The sequence below is a fragment of the Coregonus lavaretus genome (assembly GCF_964263955.1).
Source record: "Coregonus lavaretus genome assembly, contig: HAP1_SCAFFOLD_428, whole genome shotgun sequence".
Taxonomy (NCBI): Eukaryota; Metazoa; Chordata; class Actinopteri; order Salmoniformes; family Salmonidae; genus Coregonus; species Coregonus lavaretus.
The window spans coordinates 155,628-179,534 of record NW_028156883.1 but is presented as its reverse complement, the minus strand read 5'-3'; the positions used below and the strand labels follow the sequence as shown (position 1 = coordinate 179,534).

Here is a 23,907-nt window from a genome sequence, read left to right as displayed (position 1 = left end):
ATTTGTTTAACACTTTTTTGGTTACTACATGATTCCATATGTGTTATTTCATAGTTCTGATGTCTTCACTATTATTCTACAATGTAAAAAATAGTTTTAAAAAATAAAGAAAAACCCTGGAATGAGTAGGTGTGTCCAAACTTTTGACTGGTACTGTATGTAAATTGTAATTTCGGCCCGCTAACTCTATTCAATGAGAATAAGCCCAAAACTCTCACTCTCCATCCCTTCCCATCTCGTTTCTCTTCTGGCTGTACTGATAAGAACACAGAGGAACAGACGTCTGTGCGTAGGACCTATAAAGGATGAATTAACAAAAAGGGGCATTTTATCCCAAATGTCCCGGAAGAGAGAACAAGAGAAGGGAGGTATGAGGCTGTGAGCAACAGAGATCTGGGTCACTCACTGCATATATTTGGACATAACACACACACACACACACACACACACACAAAAAAACGACACTTCCAGATTTTTGGAGCACATTAATCTTTCAACAGTAATAATCTTAAACTCCACAACAAAAGAGCACCTTACTTCCTGAAATATGACTGAAAAACATACAGATCATTCTGCTATTTGGAACGCATTCACTTTGACACAGCTGAGTAATTTCTCGTCTGTGACCGAGGAACAGTGAATTATAGCTCTCTGTTAATTAATTATCATTAGTGAAATGAATGGAGATCGTCAGTCCGATGAGGGACGTCTCTCTCTCTCTCTGATCGGTTACTGGCACACACCAACCTGACAGTTGGCGTGTGCCACGCTGCAGAACCCAGCTCAGTGGGATAACAGTGATACCACCACCTGTGTGTTAATCCAAACAACTGCTCTGTTTCACTAATGATGTCATGGAGTCAGAGGGTAGGTTAGAGTCCCAAATGGCACCCTATTCCCTACATAGGGCACTGGTCAAAAGAAGTGCACTATACAGGGAGGAGAGGAGAGAAGAGAGAAGGGGAGGGGAGGAGAGGGGAGAAGGAGGTGAGGGGAGAGGAGAAGGGGAGGAGAGAGGAGAGGAGAGGAGAGGAGAGAAGAGAAGAGAAGAGAGAAGAGAGAAGGGGAGGAGAGGGGAGAGGAGAAGGGGAGGAGAGAAGAGGAGAGAAGAGGAGAGAAGAGAAGAGAGAAGGGGAGAAGAGAAGAGAGAAGGGGAGAAGAGAGAAGGGAAGAAGGGGAGGAGAGGGGAGAAGGGGAGGAAAGGGGAGAAGGGGAGGAAAGGGGAGAAGGGGAGAATAGGTGAGAAGGAGGAGAGAAGGGAGGAAAGGAGAGAGGAGAGGAGAGAGGGGGAGGAGAGGAGAGGGGGAGGAGAGGGGAGAGGAGGAGAGGAGAGAAGGGGAGGAAAGGGGAGAAGGGGAGGATAAGTGAGAAGGAGGAGAGAAGGGAGGATAGGAGAGAGGAGAGAAGAGAGGAGAGGAGAGGAGAGAGGGGGAGGAGAGGGGAGAGGAGAGAAGGGGAGGAGAGAAGGGGAGGAGAGAAGGGGAGGAGAGAAGGGGAGGAGAGAAGGGGAGGAGAGAGGAGAGGGGGGAGGAGTGAGGGGGAGGAGAGGAGATAGGGGGAGGAGAGGAGAGGAGAGGGGAGAGTAGACCCCACAGAGCCCCAGGACAACAAAATTAGACCCAACCAAATCATGAGAAAACATAAAAGATAATTACTTGACATATTGGAAAGAATTAACAAAAAAACAGCGCAAACTAGAATGCTATTTGGCCCTAAACAGAGAGTAGACAGTGGCAGAATACCTGACCACTGTGACTGACCCAAACTTAAGGAAAGCTTTGACTATGTACAGACTCAGTGAGCATAGCCTTGCTATTGAGAGAGGCCGCCGTAAGCAAACCTGGCTACGTATTTCCCTCAGATTAATTTTGATAAACTCCCTTATCTACTGGGTGAAATACCACAGTGTGCCATCACAGCAGCAATATTTGTGACCTGTTGCAACAAGAAAAGGGCAACCAGTGAAGAACAAACACCATTGTAAATACAACCCATATTTATGTTGATTTATTTTCCCATTTGTACTTTAACTATTTGCACATTGTTACAACACTGTATATAGACATAATGACATTTGAAATGTCTTTATTCTTTTGGAACTTCTGAATGTAATGTTTACTGTTAATATTTATTGTTTATCTCACTTTTGTTTACTATCTACTTCACTTGCTTTGGCAATGTTAACTTACGTTTCCCATGCCAATAAAGCCCTTAAATTGAATTGAGTTGAGGGGAGGAGAAAGTATGAGAGGGAAGGAGGGGAGAGGGGAATGGAGGAGAGGAGAGGGCAGTTCCATGGTAGCATCAAGCCATGCCAGATTACCCAAACCCCTCAACCATCTGGTGAGGAGCCGTCTCTCCAATCCTCCATCAGTCTGTCTGTCTGTCCCCTTTAATTGAGTAGCCGTGGAGTCCTCACTAAGACTTCAGCCCTGTTTCGCTCTCTCAGTCACATGACCGCGCTGACCCCGAACCTTACTGCCCTTTATTGGATATTTATCTTTTCACATCGTCCTTTCTAGCACGTTCCAGCAGCTATGGTGGATGCGTAACCAGGCCAGACCAGTTCAGCTTGGTAGTGTGAACAGAGTGTTAGGGGTGTGTGAGTACTGGGTAGGCAACAGCACAGCCACAACGCCTCCTTGTCACAGAGCCTAGTCAATGACCATAAGCCCTTTAACTGCTCTTACTTACTGTCTCTCTGGCTGGAGCAGGAGATTACAATCTAGCTAACCCTGTACACATAGGGTCACAGCCCTCTCAGCTGGCCAACCCTGTATCAGGGACATAGCCCTCTCAGTGAGGGATTACTTTAAATAGAGAGCTCTTCCTCTCTCTGGTGATTTCTCTCTCTGTCCCACACTCTCTCTCCCTCTCTCTGTCCCACACTCTCTCTCTCTCTCTCTCTGTCCCACACTCTCTCTGTCCCACACTAGCTCTCCCCCACACACTATCTCTAGTAATCTCTCCCTGTGTCTCCCTCCCTCTCTCTCTCAATCTCTGTCTCTCTCACGCTCTCCCTCAGTTCCTCTCTCAATTTCAATTTCAATTCAATTTCAATTCAATTTAAGGGCTTTATTGGCATGGGAAACGTGTGTTAACATTGCCAAAGCAAGTGAAGTAGATAGTAAACAAAAGTGAAATAAACTATAAATATTAACAGTAAACATTACACTCAGAAGTTTCAAAAGAATAAAGACATTTCAAATGTCATATTATGTATATATACAGTGTTGTAACAATGTGCAAATAGTTAAAGTACAAATGGGAAAATAAATAAACATAAATATGGGTTGTATTTACAATGGTGTTTGTTCTTCACTGGTTGCCCTTTTCTTGTGGCAACAGGTCACAAATCTTGCAGCTGTGATGGCACACTGTGGTTTTTCACCCAGTAGATAAGGGAGTTTATCAAAATTGGGTTTGTTTTCGAATTCTTTGTGGATCGCTGTAATCTGAGGGAAATATGTGTCTCTAATATGGTCATACATTTGGCAGGAGGTTAGGAAGTGCAGCTCAGTTTCCACCTCATTTTGTGGGCAGTGTGCACATAGCCTGTCTTCTCTTGAGAGCCAGGTCTGCCTACGGCGGCCTTTCTCAATAGCAAGGCTATGCTCACTGAGTCTGTACATAGTCAAAGCTTTCCTTAAGTTTGGGTCAGTCACAGTGGTCAAGTATTCTGCCACTGTGTACTCTCTGTTTAGGGCCAAATAGCATTCTAGTTTGCTCTGTTTTTTTGTTTGTTCTTTCCACTGTGTCAAGTAATTCTCTTTTTGTTTTCTCATGATTTGGTTGGGTCTAGTTGTGTTGTTGTTGTTGTTGTCCTGGGGCTGTGTGGGGTCTGTTTGTGTTTGTGAACAGAGCCCCAGGACAAGCTTACTTAGGGGACTCTTCTCCAAGTTCATCTCTCTGTAGGTGATGGCTTTGTTATGGAAGGTTTGGGAATCGCTTCCTTTTAAGTGGTTATAGAATTTAACGGCTCTTTTCTGGATTTTGATAATTAGCGGGTATTGGCCTAATTCTGCTCTGCATGCATTATTTGGTGTTTTACGTTGTACACGGAGGATGTTTTTGCAGAATTCTGCATGCAGAGTCTCAATTTGGTGTTTGTCCCATTTTGTGAATTCTTGGTTGGTGAGCGGACCCCAGACCTCACAACCATAAAGGGCAATGGGTTCTATAACTGATTCAAGTATTTTTAGCCAGATCCTAATTGGTATGTCAAATTTTATGTTCCTTTTGATGGCATAGAAGGCCCTTCTTGCCTTGTCTCTCAGATCGTTCACAGCGTTGTGGAAGTTACCTGTGGCGCTGATGTTTAGGCCGAGGTATGTATAGTTTTTTGTGTGCTCTAGGGCAACGGTGTCTAGATGGAATTTGTATTTGTGGTCCTGGCAACTGGACCTTTTTTGGAACACCATTATTTTTGTCTTACTGAGATTTACTGTCAGGGCCCAGGTCTGACAGAATCTGTGCAGAAGATCTAGGTGCTGCTGTAGGCCCTCCTTGGTTGGTGACAGAAGCACCAGATCGTCAGCAAACAGAAGACATTTGACTTCAGATTCTAGTAGGGTGAGGCCGGGTGCTGCAGACTGTTCTAGTGCCCTCACCAATTCGTTGATATATATGTTGAAGAGGGTGGGGCTTAAACTGCATCCCTGTCTCACCCCACGGCCCTGTGGAAAGAAATGTGTGTGTTTTTTGCCAATTTTAACCGCACACTTGTTGTTTGTGTACATGGATTTTATAATGTCGTATGTTTTTCCCTCTCTCCCACTCCCTCCCTCCCTCCCGTCCGTCCCCCCGTCTGTGTGCCCTCTCAGCCTGACCAGGGCAGGAGGATATCAGACAGAAATGAGAAGCTCCATCCGGTTGGTTTCCAGAACAAGACAGCATCACACTGCACAGCTTCTGAACTGCACTCAGGGTAATTTCCACTACAACTAATGTGACTGTGGCGTTTATGAGTGCCTGATTGGATTCCTATTGTCAAATCATAGTCCGTCTATACATCAGGGCTGAATTATCTGAAATTTATGGATTAGGGACGGCACAACAGCAGTTTCGATACTCGTTAGTATCGTGGCAAGGAAACAAAACACAAAGCGGAATTAGCTTCTTTAGGAAAACAGCCCTAAATGTTGGAAACAAATATCATCATGTTGTCATCCAGTTACATGTATTTATTTTCCAAGCTATAGCACACAATATTTAACATAGAGCAGGTTTTTAAAGGACCAAAGAGTTGTCTGCTTCGTGTTTTCTTTTTTGCCGTGGAAAAAAAAATATTGTGATACTGGTATAGTCACAGTCCTACTCACGATACGATACGTATTTGCCATTCTCATGATTCTATAAGTATTGCGATTCGATACTGCGATTTGATGTTCCAAACTTATTGCTCGCTACATGTCTGCTGCAGAGAGGAGAGAGAAAAATGAGTTTTGATCAGTCGTGGAAATAAAAAAAGTGCTGAAAACACGTTGGAGAATAAAGCTATAGGATGAACAATACCAGAGTTAGGCTGCAGGTACAGCCGGCTAGCGCTAGCTGACGCTACATAGCAAAAATAAAATAAATACAAGTATCAATATAAGTATCGATCAAACTAGTCAGAGTCAAAGTATCGATATAATATCGTCCAAAATAATATTGCGATATGTAAACTATCGATTCCCCTCCATCACTACTATATATATATATATATATATATATATATATATATATATATATATATATATAGCTTACTGTAGTGCAAAACATAAAACAGACTGAATATGTGACAGATGAGAGAGAGCGAGGCACCATAGTTAATCTATAACCCCATCCTGAAGGGGAAACCAAGGCCGGGACCAGCACTACTAAAGATCAATATGTCCACACTCATCTACCCCCTTATCAAAAGTCATCTGAGCACTATCAATACTGTAAATTATTCATCTATTGCGTAATTTAAATTGTGATTCATGACGTTATCGGGCTGTGCTCCATGCCTGGTTCACACACACACGCAACTTTAAAGGCTCAATCTGTAGTTTAATTTGTGTTTAAAAGTATTGAATAGGCAGGACTGACAGGCCTGTGCTGTACTCTGACTGGCTGAAATGGAACTGTTTGTTCTGTGTGTTTTGTTTGAGAAGTTACTGATTCCCCCTTTAAAAATGGATCTCCAAAGTATTGAGCTTCACTTCTGACGCCAGTATCATGGGCTACTGTATCCTCTACAGACCCTGACTACTTTGAACAGGAAATGTTTAATAATACATTCCTGGACTTGACAGACTATGAATTACAGGTGGAACAGGTGGAACAGACTACATAATGAGAAGGTGTGATGACTATGAATTAATTACAAGGGAAGCTGAGACTACACTGAGCGTACAAAACATTAGGAACACCTAGGACTCTACAAGGTGTCGAAAGCGTTGCACAGGGATGTTGGCCCCATGTTGACTCCAATGCTTCCCACAGTTGTGTCAAGTTGGCTGAATGTCCTTTGGGTGGTGGACCATTCTTGATACACACAATAAACTGTTGAGTGTGGAAAAACCCAGCAGCGTTGCAGTTCTTGACAAAAAAAAACAGTGCGCCTGGCACCTACTACCATACCCCATTCAAAAGGCACTTAAATATTTTGTCTTGCCCATTCACCCTCTGAATGGCACACATACACAATCCATGTCTCAATTGTCTCAAGGCCTAAAAATCCTTCTTTAACCCGTCTCCTCCCCTTCATCTACACTGATTGAAGTGGATTTAACAAGTGACATCAATAAGGGATCATAGCTTTCACCTGGTCAGTCTGTCATGGAAAGAGTTTCTAATGTTTTGTAGACAGTGTGTAGTAAGGTGTGGTGACTATGGTGACAAGGGGAACAGGTGGAACTGAGACTGTGGTAAGAAGGCGTGATGACTGATAAGGAAGAGGGAAAGAGAGCGATTAAAAGGAGAGGAGGTGGTGTGACCTCTCCTCTCCTCCCCCTCTCTCCTCTCCTCTCTTCCCTTCTCTCCTCCTTCTCACCTATTCGACGTTGCAGTAGGGTAGTTTCAGCAACCACTCCACCGCATGGCATAAGACTACGCTACCAAGTCTTTCCCCTGCCACCTCACTGTTAGCCCCCTGCCTAAAATAAGTTGACTTCAGTTAAGTTTTGGTTTTCAGTTTAAAACCATATGGTTAAGGAGGACCTAGATGTTGATTGAGGGGTGATTTGTGGGTCTTTGCGAGCCCAGCCTGGAAAATGACTGCGCTAGGGGAAACACTGACACAGATACTGTATGCCGAGCTTCCTACAGCCCAGACTGGTTAGGTGAGTTGGTGCAGTACTGTGCCTCGGGTGTGACTCAGATCTGCTAGACTGGTTCCTTACACATACCAAGACTACCCTCGTGACTCTCTCTAAATGTGAAAACATACCAACATTCCTCTCCTTTCACTGCGCACAGACACTCAAATCAATGGGCAAGTTGCAGCGGAGGGTGCAGAGCTGGTGGCCGGGGTAGTGGTAGCCAGGTGGAAAGCATGGCCAGCCGTAGCAAAAATGCTTGTTGAAATTCTCGATTATTGTAGATTTATCGGTGGTGATAGGGTTTCCTAGCCTCAGTGCATTTGGGAGCTGCTCTTATTCTCCATGGACTTTACAGTGTCCCAAAGCTTTTTGGAGTTAGTGCTACAGGATGCACATTTCTGTTTGAAAAAGCTAGCTTTTGCTTTCCTAACTGATTGTGTATATTGGTTCCTGACTTCCCTGAAAAGTTGCATATCGCGGGGGCTGTTCGATGCTAATGCAGTACGCCACAGGATGTTTTTGTGCTGGTCAAGGGCAGTCAAGTCTGAGGAGAACCAGGGGCTATATCTGTTCTTAGTTCTGAATTTTGTTAATGGGGCATGCTTATTTAAGATTGAGAGGAAAGCACTTTTAAAAGAACAACCAGGCAGCCTCTACTGACGGAATGAGGTCAATATCCATCCAGGATACCCGGGCCAGGTCAATTAGAAAGGCCTGCTCGCTAAAGTGTTTTAGGGAGCGTTTGACAGTGATGAGGGGTGGTCGTTTGACCGCGGACCCATTACGGACGCAGGCAATAAGGCAGTGATCGCTGAGATCCTGATTGAAGACAGCGGAGGTGTATTTAGAGGGTAAATTTGTCAGGATGATATCTATGAGGGTGCCCATGTTTACAGATTTTGGGTTATACCTGGTAGGTTCATTGATAATTTGTGTGAGATTGAGGGCATCTAGTTTAGATTGTAGGTTGGCCGGGGTGTTAAGCATATCCCAGTTTAGGTCACCAAGCAGTATGAACTCTGAGGATAGATGGGGGGCAATCAGTTCAGATATGGTATCCAGGGCACAGCTCGGGGCTGAGGGGGGTCTGTAGCAAGCGGCAACAGTGAGAGACATTTCTGGAAAGGTGGATTTTTAGAAGTAGAAGCTCAAACTGTTTGGGCACAGACCTGGATAGTATGATAGAGCTCTGCAGGCTCTCTCTACAGTAGATTGCAACCCCACCCCCTTTGGCAGTTCTATCGAGACGGAACATTTTGTAGTTGGGGATAGACATTTCTGAATTTTTGGTGGCCTTCCTACGCCAGGATTCAGACACTGCTAGGACATCAGGGTTGGCGGAGTGTGCTAACGCAGTGAATAACTCAAACTTAGGGAGGAGGCTTCAGATGTTAACGTGCAAGAAACCAAGGCTTTTACGGTTACAGAGGTCAACAAATGATAACGCCTGGGGAGTAGGCGTGATACTGGGGGCTACAGGGCCTGGGTTAACCTCTACATCACCAGAGGAACAGAGGAGGAGTAGAATAAGGATACGGCTAAAGGCTTTAAGAACTGGTCTTCTAGTGCGTTGGGTACAGAGAAAAAAAGGGGCAGATTTCAGGGCGTTGTAGAAAAGATTAAGGGCAAGGATATGGAAGGATATGAGTACAGTGGAGGTAAACCTAAGCGTTGGGTAACGATGAAAGAGATAGCATCACTGGAGGCACCGATTGAGTCGGTCTCCTCGTGTATGGGGGGGTGGGACAAAGGAGATGTCTAAGGCAGGTTGAGCTGGGCTGGGGGCTCTACAATGAAACAGTACAATAAGAAATAACCGAAACAGCAATAAGCAAGGCATATTGACATGGGAGAGAGGCATAAAGCAATCACAGGTGTTATTCGAGAGAGCTAAGACAACAGCTGGTAATGGTGACAAAGTTTGGGCTGAGGCTAAACATAAACAGGATGCGGTACCGTAAAAAGGAACAGTCCAGCAGGCATCAGCTGTATAGCTGAGTTATCATAAGGTTCGGTGAACAGCAATAGGAGAGTTCGGAGGTAGTTCGGGGGCTGCTACAGCACTGGCGAGCAAGAGGCCCGGCTTGCGTGTGCTAGCGGGCCGGGGCTAGCAGATGGATCTTCATGGTCGACGTCGTAACTGGAAGCCTGTTGAAACCACATCAGACGATTTCGTCGGCAAACCAGTCGTGTTGGATCGGCGGGGCTCCGTGTCAACACTAGGAGGTCCCGTCCGGTTGACAGAGAGGTAGATAGCCAGGAGATGGGCCTGGCTCGAGGCTAGCTCAAGGCTAACTGGTGCTTGCTAAGGGGCAATGGTAATTAGCCAACGACAACAGCCATTTGGTTGCAGCTAGCTGGTTGCGATGATCCAGCGCTAGGGTTCAGTGATTCCGGCAGAAAATACGATATGCTCTGGGTCGATAGCACGCTGTGCAGACTGGCCGACGAATTGTCCAGGCTAGAGCTAGAGCTGGCTGGTGGGTAGTGCAGGCCACGGACAATGGTGAAGACGCTAACGGTGGCTAATAGCAAGTAGCCATTCGGTTGCAGCTAGACTAGTTTCAGCTTAAGGTTCTTGATAAAAGTTATAAAGAAATAATAGAATCCTTTCCACGTTGGGTGAGGCGGGTTGCAGGAAAATATATTTAGTTAAAGAATGAAAAGTAAAATTGAGAAATATATACAAAATAGACAAAAAACACGTCCGCACTGCTACGCCATCTTGGAATGAAGATTTAGATGCCTTGCCAACAGACAGCTGTTTGGCGTGAGGAGGTAAAGGCCAGATGCCTTGCCAACAGACAGCTGTTTGGCGTGACGAGGTAAAGGCCAGATGCAGAAGGAGAAAAAGACATAACATCCTAAATATGATTTGCCATTTTCCCTCTGGGATTTATTTAGTAGCCTACCTATCCATCCAAATATGCATTTATTTATTTTGTATATTATCTATATGAATACTTCAGTATAGTAGCCTAACATTATCAAGATCATTCAATCTCAATGCTCAGACCACAAAGTAAAAAAAGATTCAGAGTAAAACAGTTAAAATGACTGATATCAGATGACAAAGGCTCATAATTGTATCATGTAGCTAAACAACCACAACAACCCTACTGCATTACATCTATTACAGCGCCTTCAGAAAGTATTCACACCCCTTGACCTTTTCCACATTTTATTGTGTTAGTCTGAATTTTAAATTGATTAAAATTGAGAGTTTGTGTCACTGGCATACACACAATACCCCATAATGTCAAAATGGAATTATGTTTTTAGACATTTTTACAAATTCATTAAAAATGAAAAGCTGAAATGTCTTGAGTCAATAAGTATTCAACCCCTTTGTTATTGCAAGCCTAAATAAGTTCAGGAGTAACAATGTGCACAACAAGTCCCATAATAAGTTGCATGGACTCTGTGTGCAATAATAGTGTTTAACATGATTTTTGACTTGGAGGTTATCCAATGCCTTGCAAAAGAAGGGTACCTATTGGTAGATGGGTTAAAAAAAAAAAAATAGCAGACACTGAATATCCCTTTGAGCATGGTGAAGTTATTAATTACACTTTGGATGGTGTATCAATACACCCAGTCACTATAAAGATACAGGCGTCCTTCCTAACTCCGTTGGTGTAGAGGACCACTCAGGGATTTCACCTTGAAGCCAAATGGTAACATTGAAACAGTTACAGAGTTTAATGGCTGTGATAGGAGAAAACTGAGGATAGATCAACGACATTGTAGTTACTCCGCAATACTAACCTAATTGACAGAGAGAAAAGAAGGAAGCCTGTACAGAATAAACATATTCCAAAACATGCATCCTGTTTACAACAAGGCGCTAAAGTAAAACTGCAAAAAATGTGGCAAAGCAATTGACTTTTTGCCCCGAATACAAAGTGTTTGCGTTTGGGTCAAATCCAATACAACACAATACTGAGTCCCACTCTCCATAGTGGTGGCTGCATCATGTTATGGGTGTTCTTGTAATCGTTACGGACTGGGGCGTTTTTCAGGATAAAAAAAGAAACGGAATGGAGCTAAGCACATGTATAATCCTAAAGGAAAACCTGGTTCAGTCTGCTTTCCACCAGACACTGGGAGATCAATTCACCTTTCAGCAGTACAATAATCTCAAACACAAGGCCAAATATATACTAGAGTTGCTTACCAAGACGACATTGAATGTTCCTGAGTGGCCTAGTTACAGTTTTGACTTAAAAATCGTCTTGAGAATCTATGGCAAGACTTGAAAATGGCTGTCTAGCAATGATCAACAACCGACTTGACAGAGCTTAATATTTTTTTTTACAATAATGTGCAAATACTGAACAATCCAGGTGTGCAAAGCTCTTAGACACTTACCCAGAAAGATTCAGCTGTAATCGCTGCCAAAGGTGATTCTAACATGTATTGACTCAGGGGTGTGAATACTTATGTAAATTAGACATTTCTCTATTTAATTTGCAATAAATTTGCAAAAATGTCAAAAAAAAATGTTTTCACTATCATCATGGGGTATTGTGTGTAGATGGATGACACAATGTTTTATTTAATCAATTTTGAATTCAGGCTGTAACATCAAAATGTGGAATAAGTCAAGGGGTATTAATACTTTCTAAAGGCACTGTATATCTAATGTTAAGAGCTGTATAGGAGGAGACTCCCTCTATCCCCGTGGGCATCACATCACATCCCACACGCACGCACACACAAACACACTGCTCCCCCACCCACCCCCTCCCTCTCTCTCTCTCTGTTTGCTTTGCAGCGGCTTGTTCATGCGTGGGCACAGTTGACTCTGGCACCTCTATTCTCCCACAGCAGAGCAGAGCTGGAGGGAATGACAGGGAAGATTCCACCTGCCTAGTCCAGCCACGCTAGCTGAGCCAGCGGTGTGAAGGCATCCATCCTTCCTTACACAGATCTCATCTGACAGGAAGATTCCACCTTCGGCCACTTTTCTTACTGAGATTCCACCTTTGGCCACTTGACACCAACAACAGCCCCATAATATCTGGCCCTCTGCCCTCTCTAAATCGTGGCATTGAATGGTTCAGCAGACTTTTAGCCCTCCATAACTGGCTACGAGACCATTGCAGCTCTGTGGGTGTAACATTCTTTGACATTTTTGATAATTTCTGGAAACAAAGCTTGTTTTATAAGGAGGATGGGATCCACCCAAATCATTTGGGTTCCTGGATCCTTCACAGCATTATAAGGCTGCGTTGAGACAATGACTTATCAATGCCCCAAGTCCAGCTCATTTAATCCCTACCATTGTGTCGCTGAGTTGTCATAATTATTCAGCAAATGTACATTATCCCAGGAGCGTTGGAAGACAATGTAAATAACCTAATTTATGTCCCTCTTACTGCCCTGAATGCCTCTGCTGTTCCTACAGCTATTTTATGCAGTACCCATATGCCTATGAACCAGAGTAATACTGTTAGCACTGAGGTGGTGTGCCCTAGTAGGAAGTCCACTGTGTGCAGCTCACCCTGCACTAATAAAAATAACCTGAGTATGTCTACCTCTGCTAAGTTTCCCAGTAACACAAGAAAAATAATCAAGCATCCCAGAAAAGTCTTAAAAAGAGCCCACGTTAACATATGTAGCTTAAGAAACAAGGTTCATAAAATCAATAATTTGCTAGTAACAGATGACATTCATATATATATATATATTCAGAACCACATTCCTGTAAAGCTTAGAGAGGTTCTCATGTTAAATACTGTTGAAGTAATATGGCTACAGGTTCACCTGCCTCACCTAAAGCCCATTCTGGTGGGAAGCTGCTATAGACCACCAAGTACTAACAGTCAGTCTCTGGATAACATGTGTGAAATGCTTGATAATATATGTGATACCAATAGAGAGGTATACTTTCTGGGTGATTTAAATATTGACTAGCTTTCATCAGGCTACCCACTCAAGAGAAAGCTTCAAACTGTAACTAGTGCCTGCAACCTGGTTCAGGTTATCAATCAACCTACCAGGGTAGTTAAACAGTACAGGAACTAAATAATCAACATGTATTGATCATATCTTTACTAATGCTGAAGAAACTTGTTTGAAAGCAGTATCCAGATCCATTGGATGTAGTGATCACAACATAGTAGCCATATCTAGGATAACCAAAGTTCCAAAGGCTGGGCCTAATATTGTTTATAAGAGGTCATAAACTAAGTTTTGTAGTGATTCCTATGTTGTTGATGTGAAGAATATTTGTTGGTCTGTGTTGTGTAATGACGAGCAAAAATGACTGTAAAAACGGTTAAATCCCCATGGATTGATGAGGAATTGAAAAATGGTATAGTTGAGAGGGATGAGGCAAAAGAGACGGCAAATACGCCATGGCAGCAGCTAATGGGGATCCATAATAAATACAAATACTGACATAACAGTGTTAGCACTATATACACTATAAAGTAAACACTGTAAAATAGGACTGAAAATAACATCAGACAGAATTAAGTGCCTATGCAGTATGCACTTCGATATAGGATGACCTCTCCGATAGGCCTATGGCACATTATGCAATCTATATGGTGTAGCAAATAACTGGGAGGAAAGTAACATATGTATCTTGTTCATTTCTAAGAGGTTTAAAATAGTAATATTTGTCATTAGCCTTCCTTAGAAATCTGAAATATGTCAATCATTAAGTGACACTGTTTGGCTTTTTGAGACTTTTTGGGGCGGCAGGTAGCTTAGTGGTTAAGAGCGTTGTGCCAGTAACCGAAAGGTCGCTGGTTCTAATCCCCGAGCCGACTAGGTGAAAAATCTGTCGATGTGCCCTTGAGCAAGGCACTTAACCCTAATTGCTCCTGTAAGTCGCTCTGGATAAGAGCGTCTGCTAAATGACTAAAATGTAAATGTATAATTCTACATGGGAACCAGTTTTGCACCTTGTCCTGGTAAAATCTAAAATGTGCGTCTCTCTCTCTGGCACAAGGCTCAAATGCTATCAGACACGTTTTGGAGATAAGATATCACACTGAAGGGTTTGGAGAGGGAGGCATTCTCCACCGTATCACCTCTGGCGAGCCGTGCGCGCCCGCAGCGCACAGGGACACTTCACGCACGGGTACGCTTTCAATGCCAAGACAAGCTTTTGAAACGATTATTGTTATTCTTTAATTATTCACACATTCTATTCTAACCCTATAAAAAAATAAGGGTAGGGTGGCATATGCATAAAGCTCAAACACATAACTGACGTTTTATATAGTCAGAAAGCAGGTGTCATAACGTTACATGCTGTTTCGGTGCCTTCTGTACTTACCCCATTGCCGCGGAGTTTTGGGACAACCCTTCAATTATAAAAACGTTTGGAGAAGCGAACTTCAAAAAAAATAAAAAAAATGTTATTAAAACAGATCCAGTCTCTAGTTATTGGATAAGTCCATTCCAGTGCCTCGGCTACGAGCAAGTAACGCGATCAGAGAGAGTAGAGAAATATGATCCCTGCACTCCTCACGAGCCGAGCGGCGTTTCGATTCTCCTGCTAGTCAAGCTTTCACTCTGGTGGCGACCACAGAAAAACCTCATGCCCATTTCATTAGACTAACTTATTTATTCAGACGAGGTAACAACCTATGATCCACCCGTTCCGTGTCTTCTTTCCGCAACCGCAAGGCTGATAAAAAAAAAACGCCTTGCTTTCAAAAAATAAGTTATAATGTTCGCTGAATATTCCTTGACTGCTGCGCTGGAGTTGCCTTGCCTCGGATCTGCGCTCTCTCAGATCTATCCCCAATGGGTTTGTGTTTCGTGAGAGGCAGGCAGAGAGCAGCAGAGAGCAGCAGGAGCGACACTGTGCGGCTTCCACCTGCTCTCAACAGTCCTACCTCCCACACACAGATCTCCTTTCTACAGCGTTCTAAGAGCCTGGGATATGAAGTTACACTGTGGTCTATTTCATCGCCTATTCTCAGGGGAAAAGTGAGAGAGAAGTGGCCTTTTAGCCTATTTGTGACAAAATTAAAAATGTGCTTTTCACAAGAAACAATAGGCCTTTATTTCAAACTGTGCAAATACCCTAGGCTAAACGGGTTGCATTGATTTGATGTCGTTCTGCAGTGATAGACCTAGGCCCAAAATTACAATAAAATGCATGTAGGCATAGGCTAATTGATAGGCAATGACCTACTATTATCTGCACTTACATGTCTTATAGATGGAGACGAGGCTGGTTTTCGGCTGTTTTTTTCTGATTCAGGCCTTCTTCGAACTGACCCCCACCTCAAGTCACATTCCACGCCAATTTCAAACTTCAGGTGGCAGGTGCTTGATTTGATTCTCTGCAACCATCATGGGTTCAATGTCAAGTTCTTATTATTTGACCCACCTCTGATGATGACCGTTCACACTTAAGTAATATGTAGGAACGATTTGTTGCTAACAGTTGGCGTTGGCGAAATCTATAAATAAAATGTCTTGACTGTTTCTGGAAAAAAAAGGCGCACGCGCGAGATCCGGAACCAATGATATCGGTAGCGTGTTGTTAGGGGAACGTTTTTGGCATGGCACTGTTGTCAACATTTGTCCAGTCGTACATGCCGAAGTTGTCTGCTGAATAAATACAATTGACAGGTAATTGCTTACATTTTGTCTTCACAGTTTATTATTTTATATCATACTTAGCTGCGATGTAACCAAGAGAGGTTTTACAACAATGTCATAACTAAAGTTATCTTGGTTGCATCGCAGCTATGCCATATATCTAGCTAGCTACATAGCTAACACGCTTTTGTTAGAAAAGTGGAAGTAACTTTGTTCGCCAAATAACGTCCCAGACAGTTGATTACGTTAACCAAATCTGGGGTGTATTCATTAGGATTCCGTTGCAAAAAGGAGAATCCCTGGCCAGCTAGCTAGCAACAACACATGCGAAACTAACCCACTGCCTTTTCCCGGTATTTCCAAAGATGTAAAAAAGTAGTGAGTGTCTGGTATTTCTCTCATTGTAGAATGGCAGATGGTCCAGAAACGCCGCCTAACTATGAGGAGCAGTTTGCCCACCGGTTTTCTCTCGAGGACCCAGAGTACCAGCAGTACGTGAATCGCCCCGCCAACCCCCCGCCGCTGGTAGAGGACTGGAGGGGGCGTGGAGGTGGACACAACCAGGGCAGAGACAACAGGTAAACAACAACAACAACCTTAGCTAACTGGGTGCGTTCAGCTCATTAACCGTTTTGCTACGTTGCGTGACGGTTTGTACTGATCAACACGTTTCCTCTACCAGCGGCAGGGATGTTGGCGGGGCGACTGTGACCAATTCAAATCTCCAAAAACTCGTGCAGCACACCTTACACAGTCGCCCTATGGGCTAGCACAACCACGTGGTTCTTCAACTGGTCGTTCAGAACACCACTGTTTCTGTTGAATCAAACGTTGCACACCGCTTTGATCTGCTGAACGCAGCTTGTCTCTTCATCACGAATATCTTTAACACAATATTGGACTAATAACTACTACCATATTATTCTGTACCATAATAAGAACAGGACACTTTCACGTTGTTTCCAGACGTGTTTCTGCACAACAATAGCAGCTGGTTTGATAATGTGTCATTTTTCCAGTTTGCCAGGGATGGATATCATGTTCATTTGTTTGATTTTCTCTCTCCCCCCCCTACATCTCTTTCTCTCTCTCTTCCTCTCTCTCTCTCTTCCGCTCTCTGTTCTCCAGATACCAGGACCGTGGCGGGTACAGGGGCCGAGGCTGGGGAGGAAGGGGAGGGGACAGGGGTTGGGGTGGGGACAGGGACAGGGGGGGAGACAGGGACAGGGACAGGGGGGGGGACAGGGACAGGGACAGGGGGGGAGACAGGGACCGGGGGGGAGACAGGGACAGGCGTTATGGCCAGGGTGGTGGTGGTGGGCATCAGTCTGGAAGATACAACTCCTACAACCAGAGACCATCACATCAGGACCACTACTGAACTCTTACTGTGGAGTGACCACATGCACATTACACCAGGGCTCTCCAACCCTGTTCCTGGAGAGATACCCTCATGTAGGTTTTCACCCCCAGTTATAACTAACCTGATTCAGTTGATCAACCAGTTAATTATTAGAATCAGGTGCGCTAGATTAGGGTTGGACTGAACCTACAGGAAGGTAGCTCTTCGGGAACAGGGTTTGAGAGACCTGCGTTACACACACATACACACACACACACACACACACACACACACTGTGGCCATAGCAGTTCGATCTGATCTCTCACCCCTCTTCCAGATTTGATATTGTATTGGTCAGTGATGTAATCTGCTCTAATCCACACAGAACAGGATTATAAGAGTGGAATTGATTATTCCAGCCAGTAGTCTGGGCATAGAGACAAACTGTGTCCCAAACGGAACCCTATTCCCTTTAAAGGCCCTGGTCTAAAGGAGTGCATTATATAGGGAATAGGTTGCCATTTGGGACAGAATCAGTGCGGCAGAGTCAATAGAGATGTTGGTTACAAGCAAAAGTGAACTGCAGTGCAGGAAAATGAGTTAAAGATTGTTCTTCAACTACCTACCGTCAAATGTAAAGATTTAAGATGCTCATCTTTGATGCTAGTCTGATAAACTGCATTGATAGGCTGTATTGTGCGGTGGTTTTCTTGTTTTCATTTTGTTGTTAGTTTCTCTCAACTCCTAGACAACATATTCAGCTGGACTGGATGTTGAGACAATGTTATTGAATCAATCTAAATGTGCAATGAATGAACCCACATTTAAACAGTCAGTGTGATCTATTTTCTTATGAACTCTGTCACAAAGGTGCTTATTCTCTCCAGTAGAACATGTGACTCGAAATTGTAAAAAAATAAATATATATATAATCTGAAAAATACAAATATGGTGTGTATTTATTTTGTTTTGCAACATAGCAAAGTGTTTTGCAACTGGAATCATTTAACTCCAAACAGAAAATCTTATGCGATGAAAACAATAGTTTTTTCATTTTGGACAAATTCAGTTGGGTCCCAGGAGGAGTAGCTTGTTGAAATATTATGGGATGTTGAACCCTTTGAACATGCTTTCTAGTCCAAGAGTAGTATAGGCTTAATCTGGGTCCTCACAGCCACCCCTCAATGTTAAGAATAGCAGCAGCATTAAAAAGAAAAACAGCTCATTCTTCCCTTCAGTGTAGGGTTAGAGTCAGAGCCCTGGTCAAAGGTAGTGCCCTATATACGGAATAGGGTGCCATTTGGGACGCATCAAACGTCTGTTGCGTTATATAATTAATGACGACCTACAGCAGGGAGGGCGTAGAGCTCTACATAATGGGAGGTGGGTGGCAAGTCTCTTTTTAAATCCTAATTAACACTGGTGACTAATGGCAAATACTGCACCAGTCACAGATCTAGGATCAGCTTTCCCATTCCCAAATCATAACCATTAGCTGGAGAGTAATATAAAACTGAGCTTAGATCAGTCTAGCCTATTCGGGCCAACGTCACCCTGATGTGAGTGGCTGTGGGTGGAGAGTTAGTCTCCTTCATCCTAATTATGAATGACTCATCATGGCTGCAACTGCAAAACTATGAGCCAAGATGGCTGTCTGTGGTGGACCACTCCAATTAAAATGGTATTTAGAGCAGAAAGCCACAGAGAGCTCAGTTTCTCAGGCCTCCTCGACTGCTGCTGCTGTATGAGGTCACCCACTGCCCTGCAGCAGCCCACTCACGTCCTGTGATGTAACCACAGAGCTCGAGTTGTTTTGTCTTTATCTAGTGTGAATATGCAGTGTAGGCTTGAAGGCCATAGTGCATTCGGAAAGTATTCAGACCCGTTGACTTTTTCCACATTTTCTTTACGTTGCAGCCTTATTCTAAAATTGATGAAATTATCTTTTCCCCCTCATCAATCTACACACAATACCCCATGATGACAAAGTGAAAACAGGTTTTTAGAAATGTTTGCAAATGTATAAAAAAATTCAAAACAGAAATATCTTATTTACATAAGTATTCAGACCCTTTGCTATGAGACTCGAAATTGAGCTCAGGTGCATCCTGTTTCTGTTGATCATCCTTGAGATGTTTCTACAACTTGATTGGAGTCCACCTGTGGTAATTTCAATTGGTTGGACATGATTTGGAAAGGCACACACCTGTCTATATAAGGTCCCACAGTTGACAGTGCATGTCAGAGCAATAACCAAGCCATGAGGTCGAAGGAATTGTCCGTCGACCTACAGCAGGAAGGGTACCAAAACATTTCTGCAGCATTGAAGGTCCCCAAGAACACAGTGGCCTCCATCATTCTTAAATGGAAGAAGTTTGGAACCATCAAGACCCTTCCTAGAGCTGGCCGCCCGGCCAAACTGAGCAATCGGGGGAGAAGGGCCTTGGTCAGGGAGGTGACCAAGAACCCGATGGTCACTCTGACAGAGTTCCAGAATCCTCTGTAGAGATTGGAGAACCTTCCAGAAGGACAACCATCTCTGCAGCACTCCACCAATCAGGCCTTTATGGTAGAGTGGCCAGACGGAAGCCACTCCTCAGTAAAAGGCACATGACAGCCCGCTTGGAGTTTGCCAAAAGGCACCTGAAGGACTCAGACCATGAGAAACAAGATTCTCTGGTCTGATTAAACCAAGATTGAACTATTTGGCCTAAATGCCAAGCGTCACGTCTGGAGGAAACCTGGCACCATCCCTACGGTGAAGCATGGTGGTGGCAGCATCATGCTGTGGGGATGTTTTTCAGCGGCAGGGACTGGGAGACTAGTCAGGATCGAGGGAAAGATGAACGGAGCAAAGTACAGAGAGATCCTTGATGAAAACCTGCTCCAGGGCGCTCAGGACCTCAGACTGGGGCGAAGGTTCACCTTCCAACAGGACAACGACCCTAAGCACACAGCCATGACAACGCAGGAGTGGCTTCGGAACAAATCTCTGAATGTCCTTGAGTGGCCCAGCCAGAGTCCGGACTTGAACCCGATCGAACATCTCTGGAGAGACTTGAAAATAGCTGTGCCGCGAATGGGGCCATGTATCGTGAGATTTTGAGTGAAAACCTCCTTCCATCAGCAAGGGCATTGAAGATGAAACGTGGCTGGGTCTTTTCAGCATGACAATGATCCCAAACACACCGCCCGGGGAACGAAGAAGTGGCTTCGTAAGAAGCATTTCAAGGTCCTGGAGTGGCCTAGCCAGTCTCCGGATCTCAACCCCATAGAAAATCTTTGGAGGGAGTTGAAAGTCCGTGTTGCCCAGCGACAGCCCCAAAACATCACTGCTCTAGAGGAGATCTGCATGGAGGAATGGGCCAAAATACCAGCAACAGTGTGTGAAAACCTTGTGAAGACTTACAGAAAACGTTTGACCTGTGTCATTGCCCACAAAGGGTATATAACCAAGTATTGAGAAACTTTTGTTATTGACCAAATACTTATTTTCCACAATAATTTGCAAATAAATTCATAAAAAATCCTACAATGTGATTTTCTGGATTTTTTCCCCTCAATTTGTCTGTCATAGTTGACGTGTACCTATGATGAAAATTACAGGCCTCTTTTTAAGTGGGAGAACTTGCACAATTGGTGGCTGACTAAATACTTTTTCCCCCCACTGTATAGGGCCCATATGGAGAGGAAAGGGTTAACGGCTGGCTAGAGTGGTCTTCTGCAAGGAGAGGTGCAATCAGCTGTGATGATAGGAAGACATGGAGAGGGAGTGATGAGGGGAGAGAGGGATTCTGGAGCGCAGTGGGGAGGACTGCTGTCACTACAGTAATCAGTTCAGATTAGCCTAACTTCACTTCAGCCCTGGCAACAGCATCCTCAGAGAGGGAGGAGGGAAGAGAGAGAGGGTGAGAGTGAGAGATGGACTGACTTGAGAGATGGACCAAAGAAGGAGAGGAAAGGGGACAGAAAGACAGAGATGATCTAGAAAAGGAGAGGAAAGAGAGAAATGAGAGACCAAAACAGAGGTCTCTGAGAAAGGGGTAAAGGAGGTAGAGAGAGACAGAGCGAGGGAGAGAAAGAGGATTAGAAGAATGAATACAGCTGCTTAGCTCTCTGACTGTCTCATCCTGAACGTCGTCTTCACTGCTCAAAGAAAGATTTCCTTCAGAGTAGTTGGGGATTTTATTCCGGGGTTTAAACTAAAGTACAGGAGTAATGTTGCTGCTGCTCACTAATACAGACAACACAAATAGGCCACTCTGAAATGTTAACGTTAACATCTCCATTAGTGGAAAAAACGCCATTTTAATGTTGGTCAGTCCAGTGTGTTCAGGGTAATCCCCAATACATATGTAGGATCTTAATTTGAGCCAGTTTGCTACAGCAGGAAAATAATCCTGCAGCATCAGGAAATGTGATTTATTATATGGGTTATTATTAATGGACATTTGTGTTGGGGTTGATACAGTTTTCGTTAGGGCACATCAAATTACTAACTTTAGAAGCCGTTTAAAAACTAAAATACACTAGAAGTTTGCGTTTTCCTGCTCTGCAGGAAAATTCTCAGCTACAAAAGAGTGATCAAATTAAGATCCTACATCTGTAGCTCAACACCGAGGGCCTTAGTGTCAGGATAAGCCTAGGAGACGCATCTATTATTGACTCATTATAGAGTGCAAAGCTGGGTACAGGCACAGGTACAGTAAGGACTGCACAGGACTTTCAAGAGATGCCGCTTAATTCTTCATGTAGGAGTTATACGATGTTTATGTCCTATAAGAAGTAGAAAAGTTTTTAAGAAGTATTACAGGGAGGCAAATCAACAGAAATTTGACAAGGAGCTCAGTGGCTTTCTCTGGATCCTGCCCACACCCACATATCACTGCATAGCTATTTAAGTCATTACATTCTTTCTCAAAGTGGAGGTGTTAGAGAGAGCTGGTGGTACAGGACATGAGCAGGAGGAGGAGGAGGGAGTGGGAGTGGTGGAGCGAAAGAGAGATGAAGGTAGAGAAAAAGAGGGAGAGAGAGATGGAGAGCATGACCATAGCAAGAAAGATAGAAGGAAAGAGAGATGGAGAGCATGAACATAGCAAGAAAGATAGAAGGAGAGAGAGATTGAGAGAAAGAGAGAGAGAGCGAGAGGGACATGACCCAGAGAGAGACAAGAGATAGAGATAAACAGACAGAGAGAGGGAGGGAGAGAGAAAGGAGGGAGAGAGGGAGGGAGAGAGAAAGGAGGGAGAGAGAAAGGAGAGAGGGAGGGAGAGATATACAGACAGAGAGAGGGAGGGAGATATACAAAGAGCGAGAGAGAGGGAGAGAAATACTGAGAGAGAGAGATAAACAGAGAGAGAGAGTGAGAGATATACTGAGAGAGGGAGGGAGGGAGGAATATACAGAGAGAGAGAGAGATACAATGCATTCGGAAAGTATTCAGACCCCTTGACTTTTTCCACATTTTGTTACGTTACAGCCTTATAAAATGGATTAAATAGTTATTTTCCCTCATCAATTTTACACACAATACCCCATAATGACAAGGCAAAAACAGGTTTTTAGAAATGTTTGCAAATGTATAAAATATTTAAAAAACGGAAATATCACATTTAAATAAGTATTCAGACCCTTTGCTCAGTACTTTGTTGAAGCACCTTTGGCAGCGATTACAGCCTCGAGTCTTCTTGGGTATGACGCTACAAGCTTGGCACACCTGTATTTGGGGAGTTTCTCCCATTCTTCTCTGCAGATCCTCTCAAGCTCTGTCAGGTTGGATGGGGAGCGTCGCTGCACAGCTATTTTCAGGTCTCTCCGGCTCTGGCTGGACCGCTCAAGGACATTCAGAGACTTATCCTGAAGCCACTCCTGCATTGTCATGGCTGTGTGCTTAGGGTCATTGTCCTGTTGGAAGGTGAACCTTTGCCCCAGTCTGAGGTCCTGAGCGCTCTGGAGCAGGTTTTCATCAAGGATCTCTCTGTGCTTTGCTCCATTCATATTTTCCTCAATCCTGACTAGTCTCCCAGTCCCAGCTGCTGAAAAACATCCCCACAGCATGATGCTGCCACCACCGTGCTTCACCATAGGGAGGTGCCATGTTTCCTGGCCACTCTACCATAAAGGCCTGATTGGTGGAGTGCTGCAGAGATGGTTGTCCTTCTGGAAGGTTCTCCCATCTCCTCAGAGGAACTCTGGAGCTCTGTCAGGGTGACCATCGGGTACTTGGTCACCTCCCTGACAAAGGCCCTTCTCCCCCGATTGCTCAGTTTGGCCGGGCAGCCAGCTCTAGGAAGAGTCTTGGTGGTTCCAAACTTCTTCCATTTAAGAATGATGGAGGCCACTGTGTTCTTGGGAACCTTCAATGCTGCATAATTTTTTTGGTACCCTTCCCCAGATCTGTGCCTCGACACAATCCTGTCTCGGAGCTCTACAGACAATTCCTTTGACCTCATGGCTTGGTTTTTGCTCTGACATGCACTGTCAACTGTGGGACCTTACATAGACAGGTGTGTGTCATGTCCAATCATGTCCAATCAATTGAATTTACCACAGGTGGACTCCAATCAAGTTGTAGAAACATCTCAAGGATGATCAATGGTAACAGGATGCACCTGAGCTCAATTTTGAGTCTCATAGCAAAGGGTCTGAATACTTATGTAAATAAGGTATTTATTTTATTTTATTTTTTATACATTTGCAATC

The 23,907-nt window shown here is 44.0% G+C and overlaps 1 protein-coding gene and 1 long non-coding RNA gene across 2 annotated transcripts in view; one reads left to right on the top strand and one right to left on the bottom strand.

Annotated features, from left to right (window-relative positions):
* Positions 1-15,030, bottom strand: part of LOC311119606 (homer protein homolog 2-like) — a gene marked incomplete at its 3' end in the record, with an annotated part of 69,887 nt that extends 54,857 nt beyond the window's left edge. Inside the window, exon 1 of the mRNA XM_084194284.1 lies at positions 14,584-15,030. Within this exon, the coding sequence (XP_084050410.1) occupies positions 14,584-14,588 (5 nt within the window). The 5' untranslated portion in view covers positions 14,589-15,030. The remainder of the gene's footprint in view (positions 1-14,583) is intronic.
* A 784-nt stretch (positions 15,031-15,814) lies between these two features.
* LOC311119613 lies at positions 15,815-17,067 on the top strand. Its single transcript, XR_014612000.1, has 3 exons — positions 15,815-15,893; positions 16,271-16,441; positions 16,992-17,067. It is a non-coding gene; the product is annotated as an uncharacterized lncRNA (long non-coding RNA).
* The last annotated feature ends 6,840 nt before the right edge of the window (positions 17,068-23,907 follow it).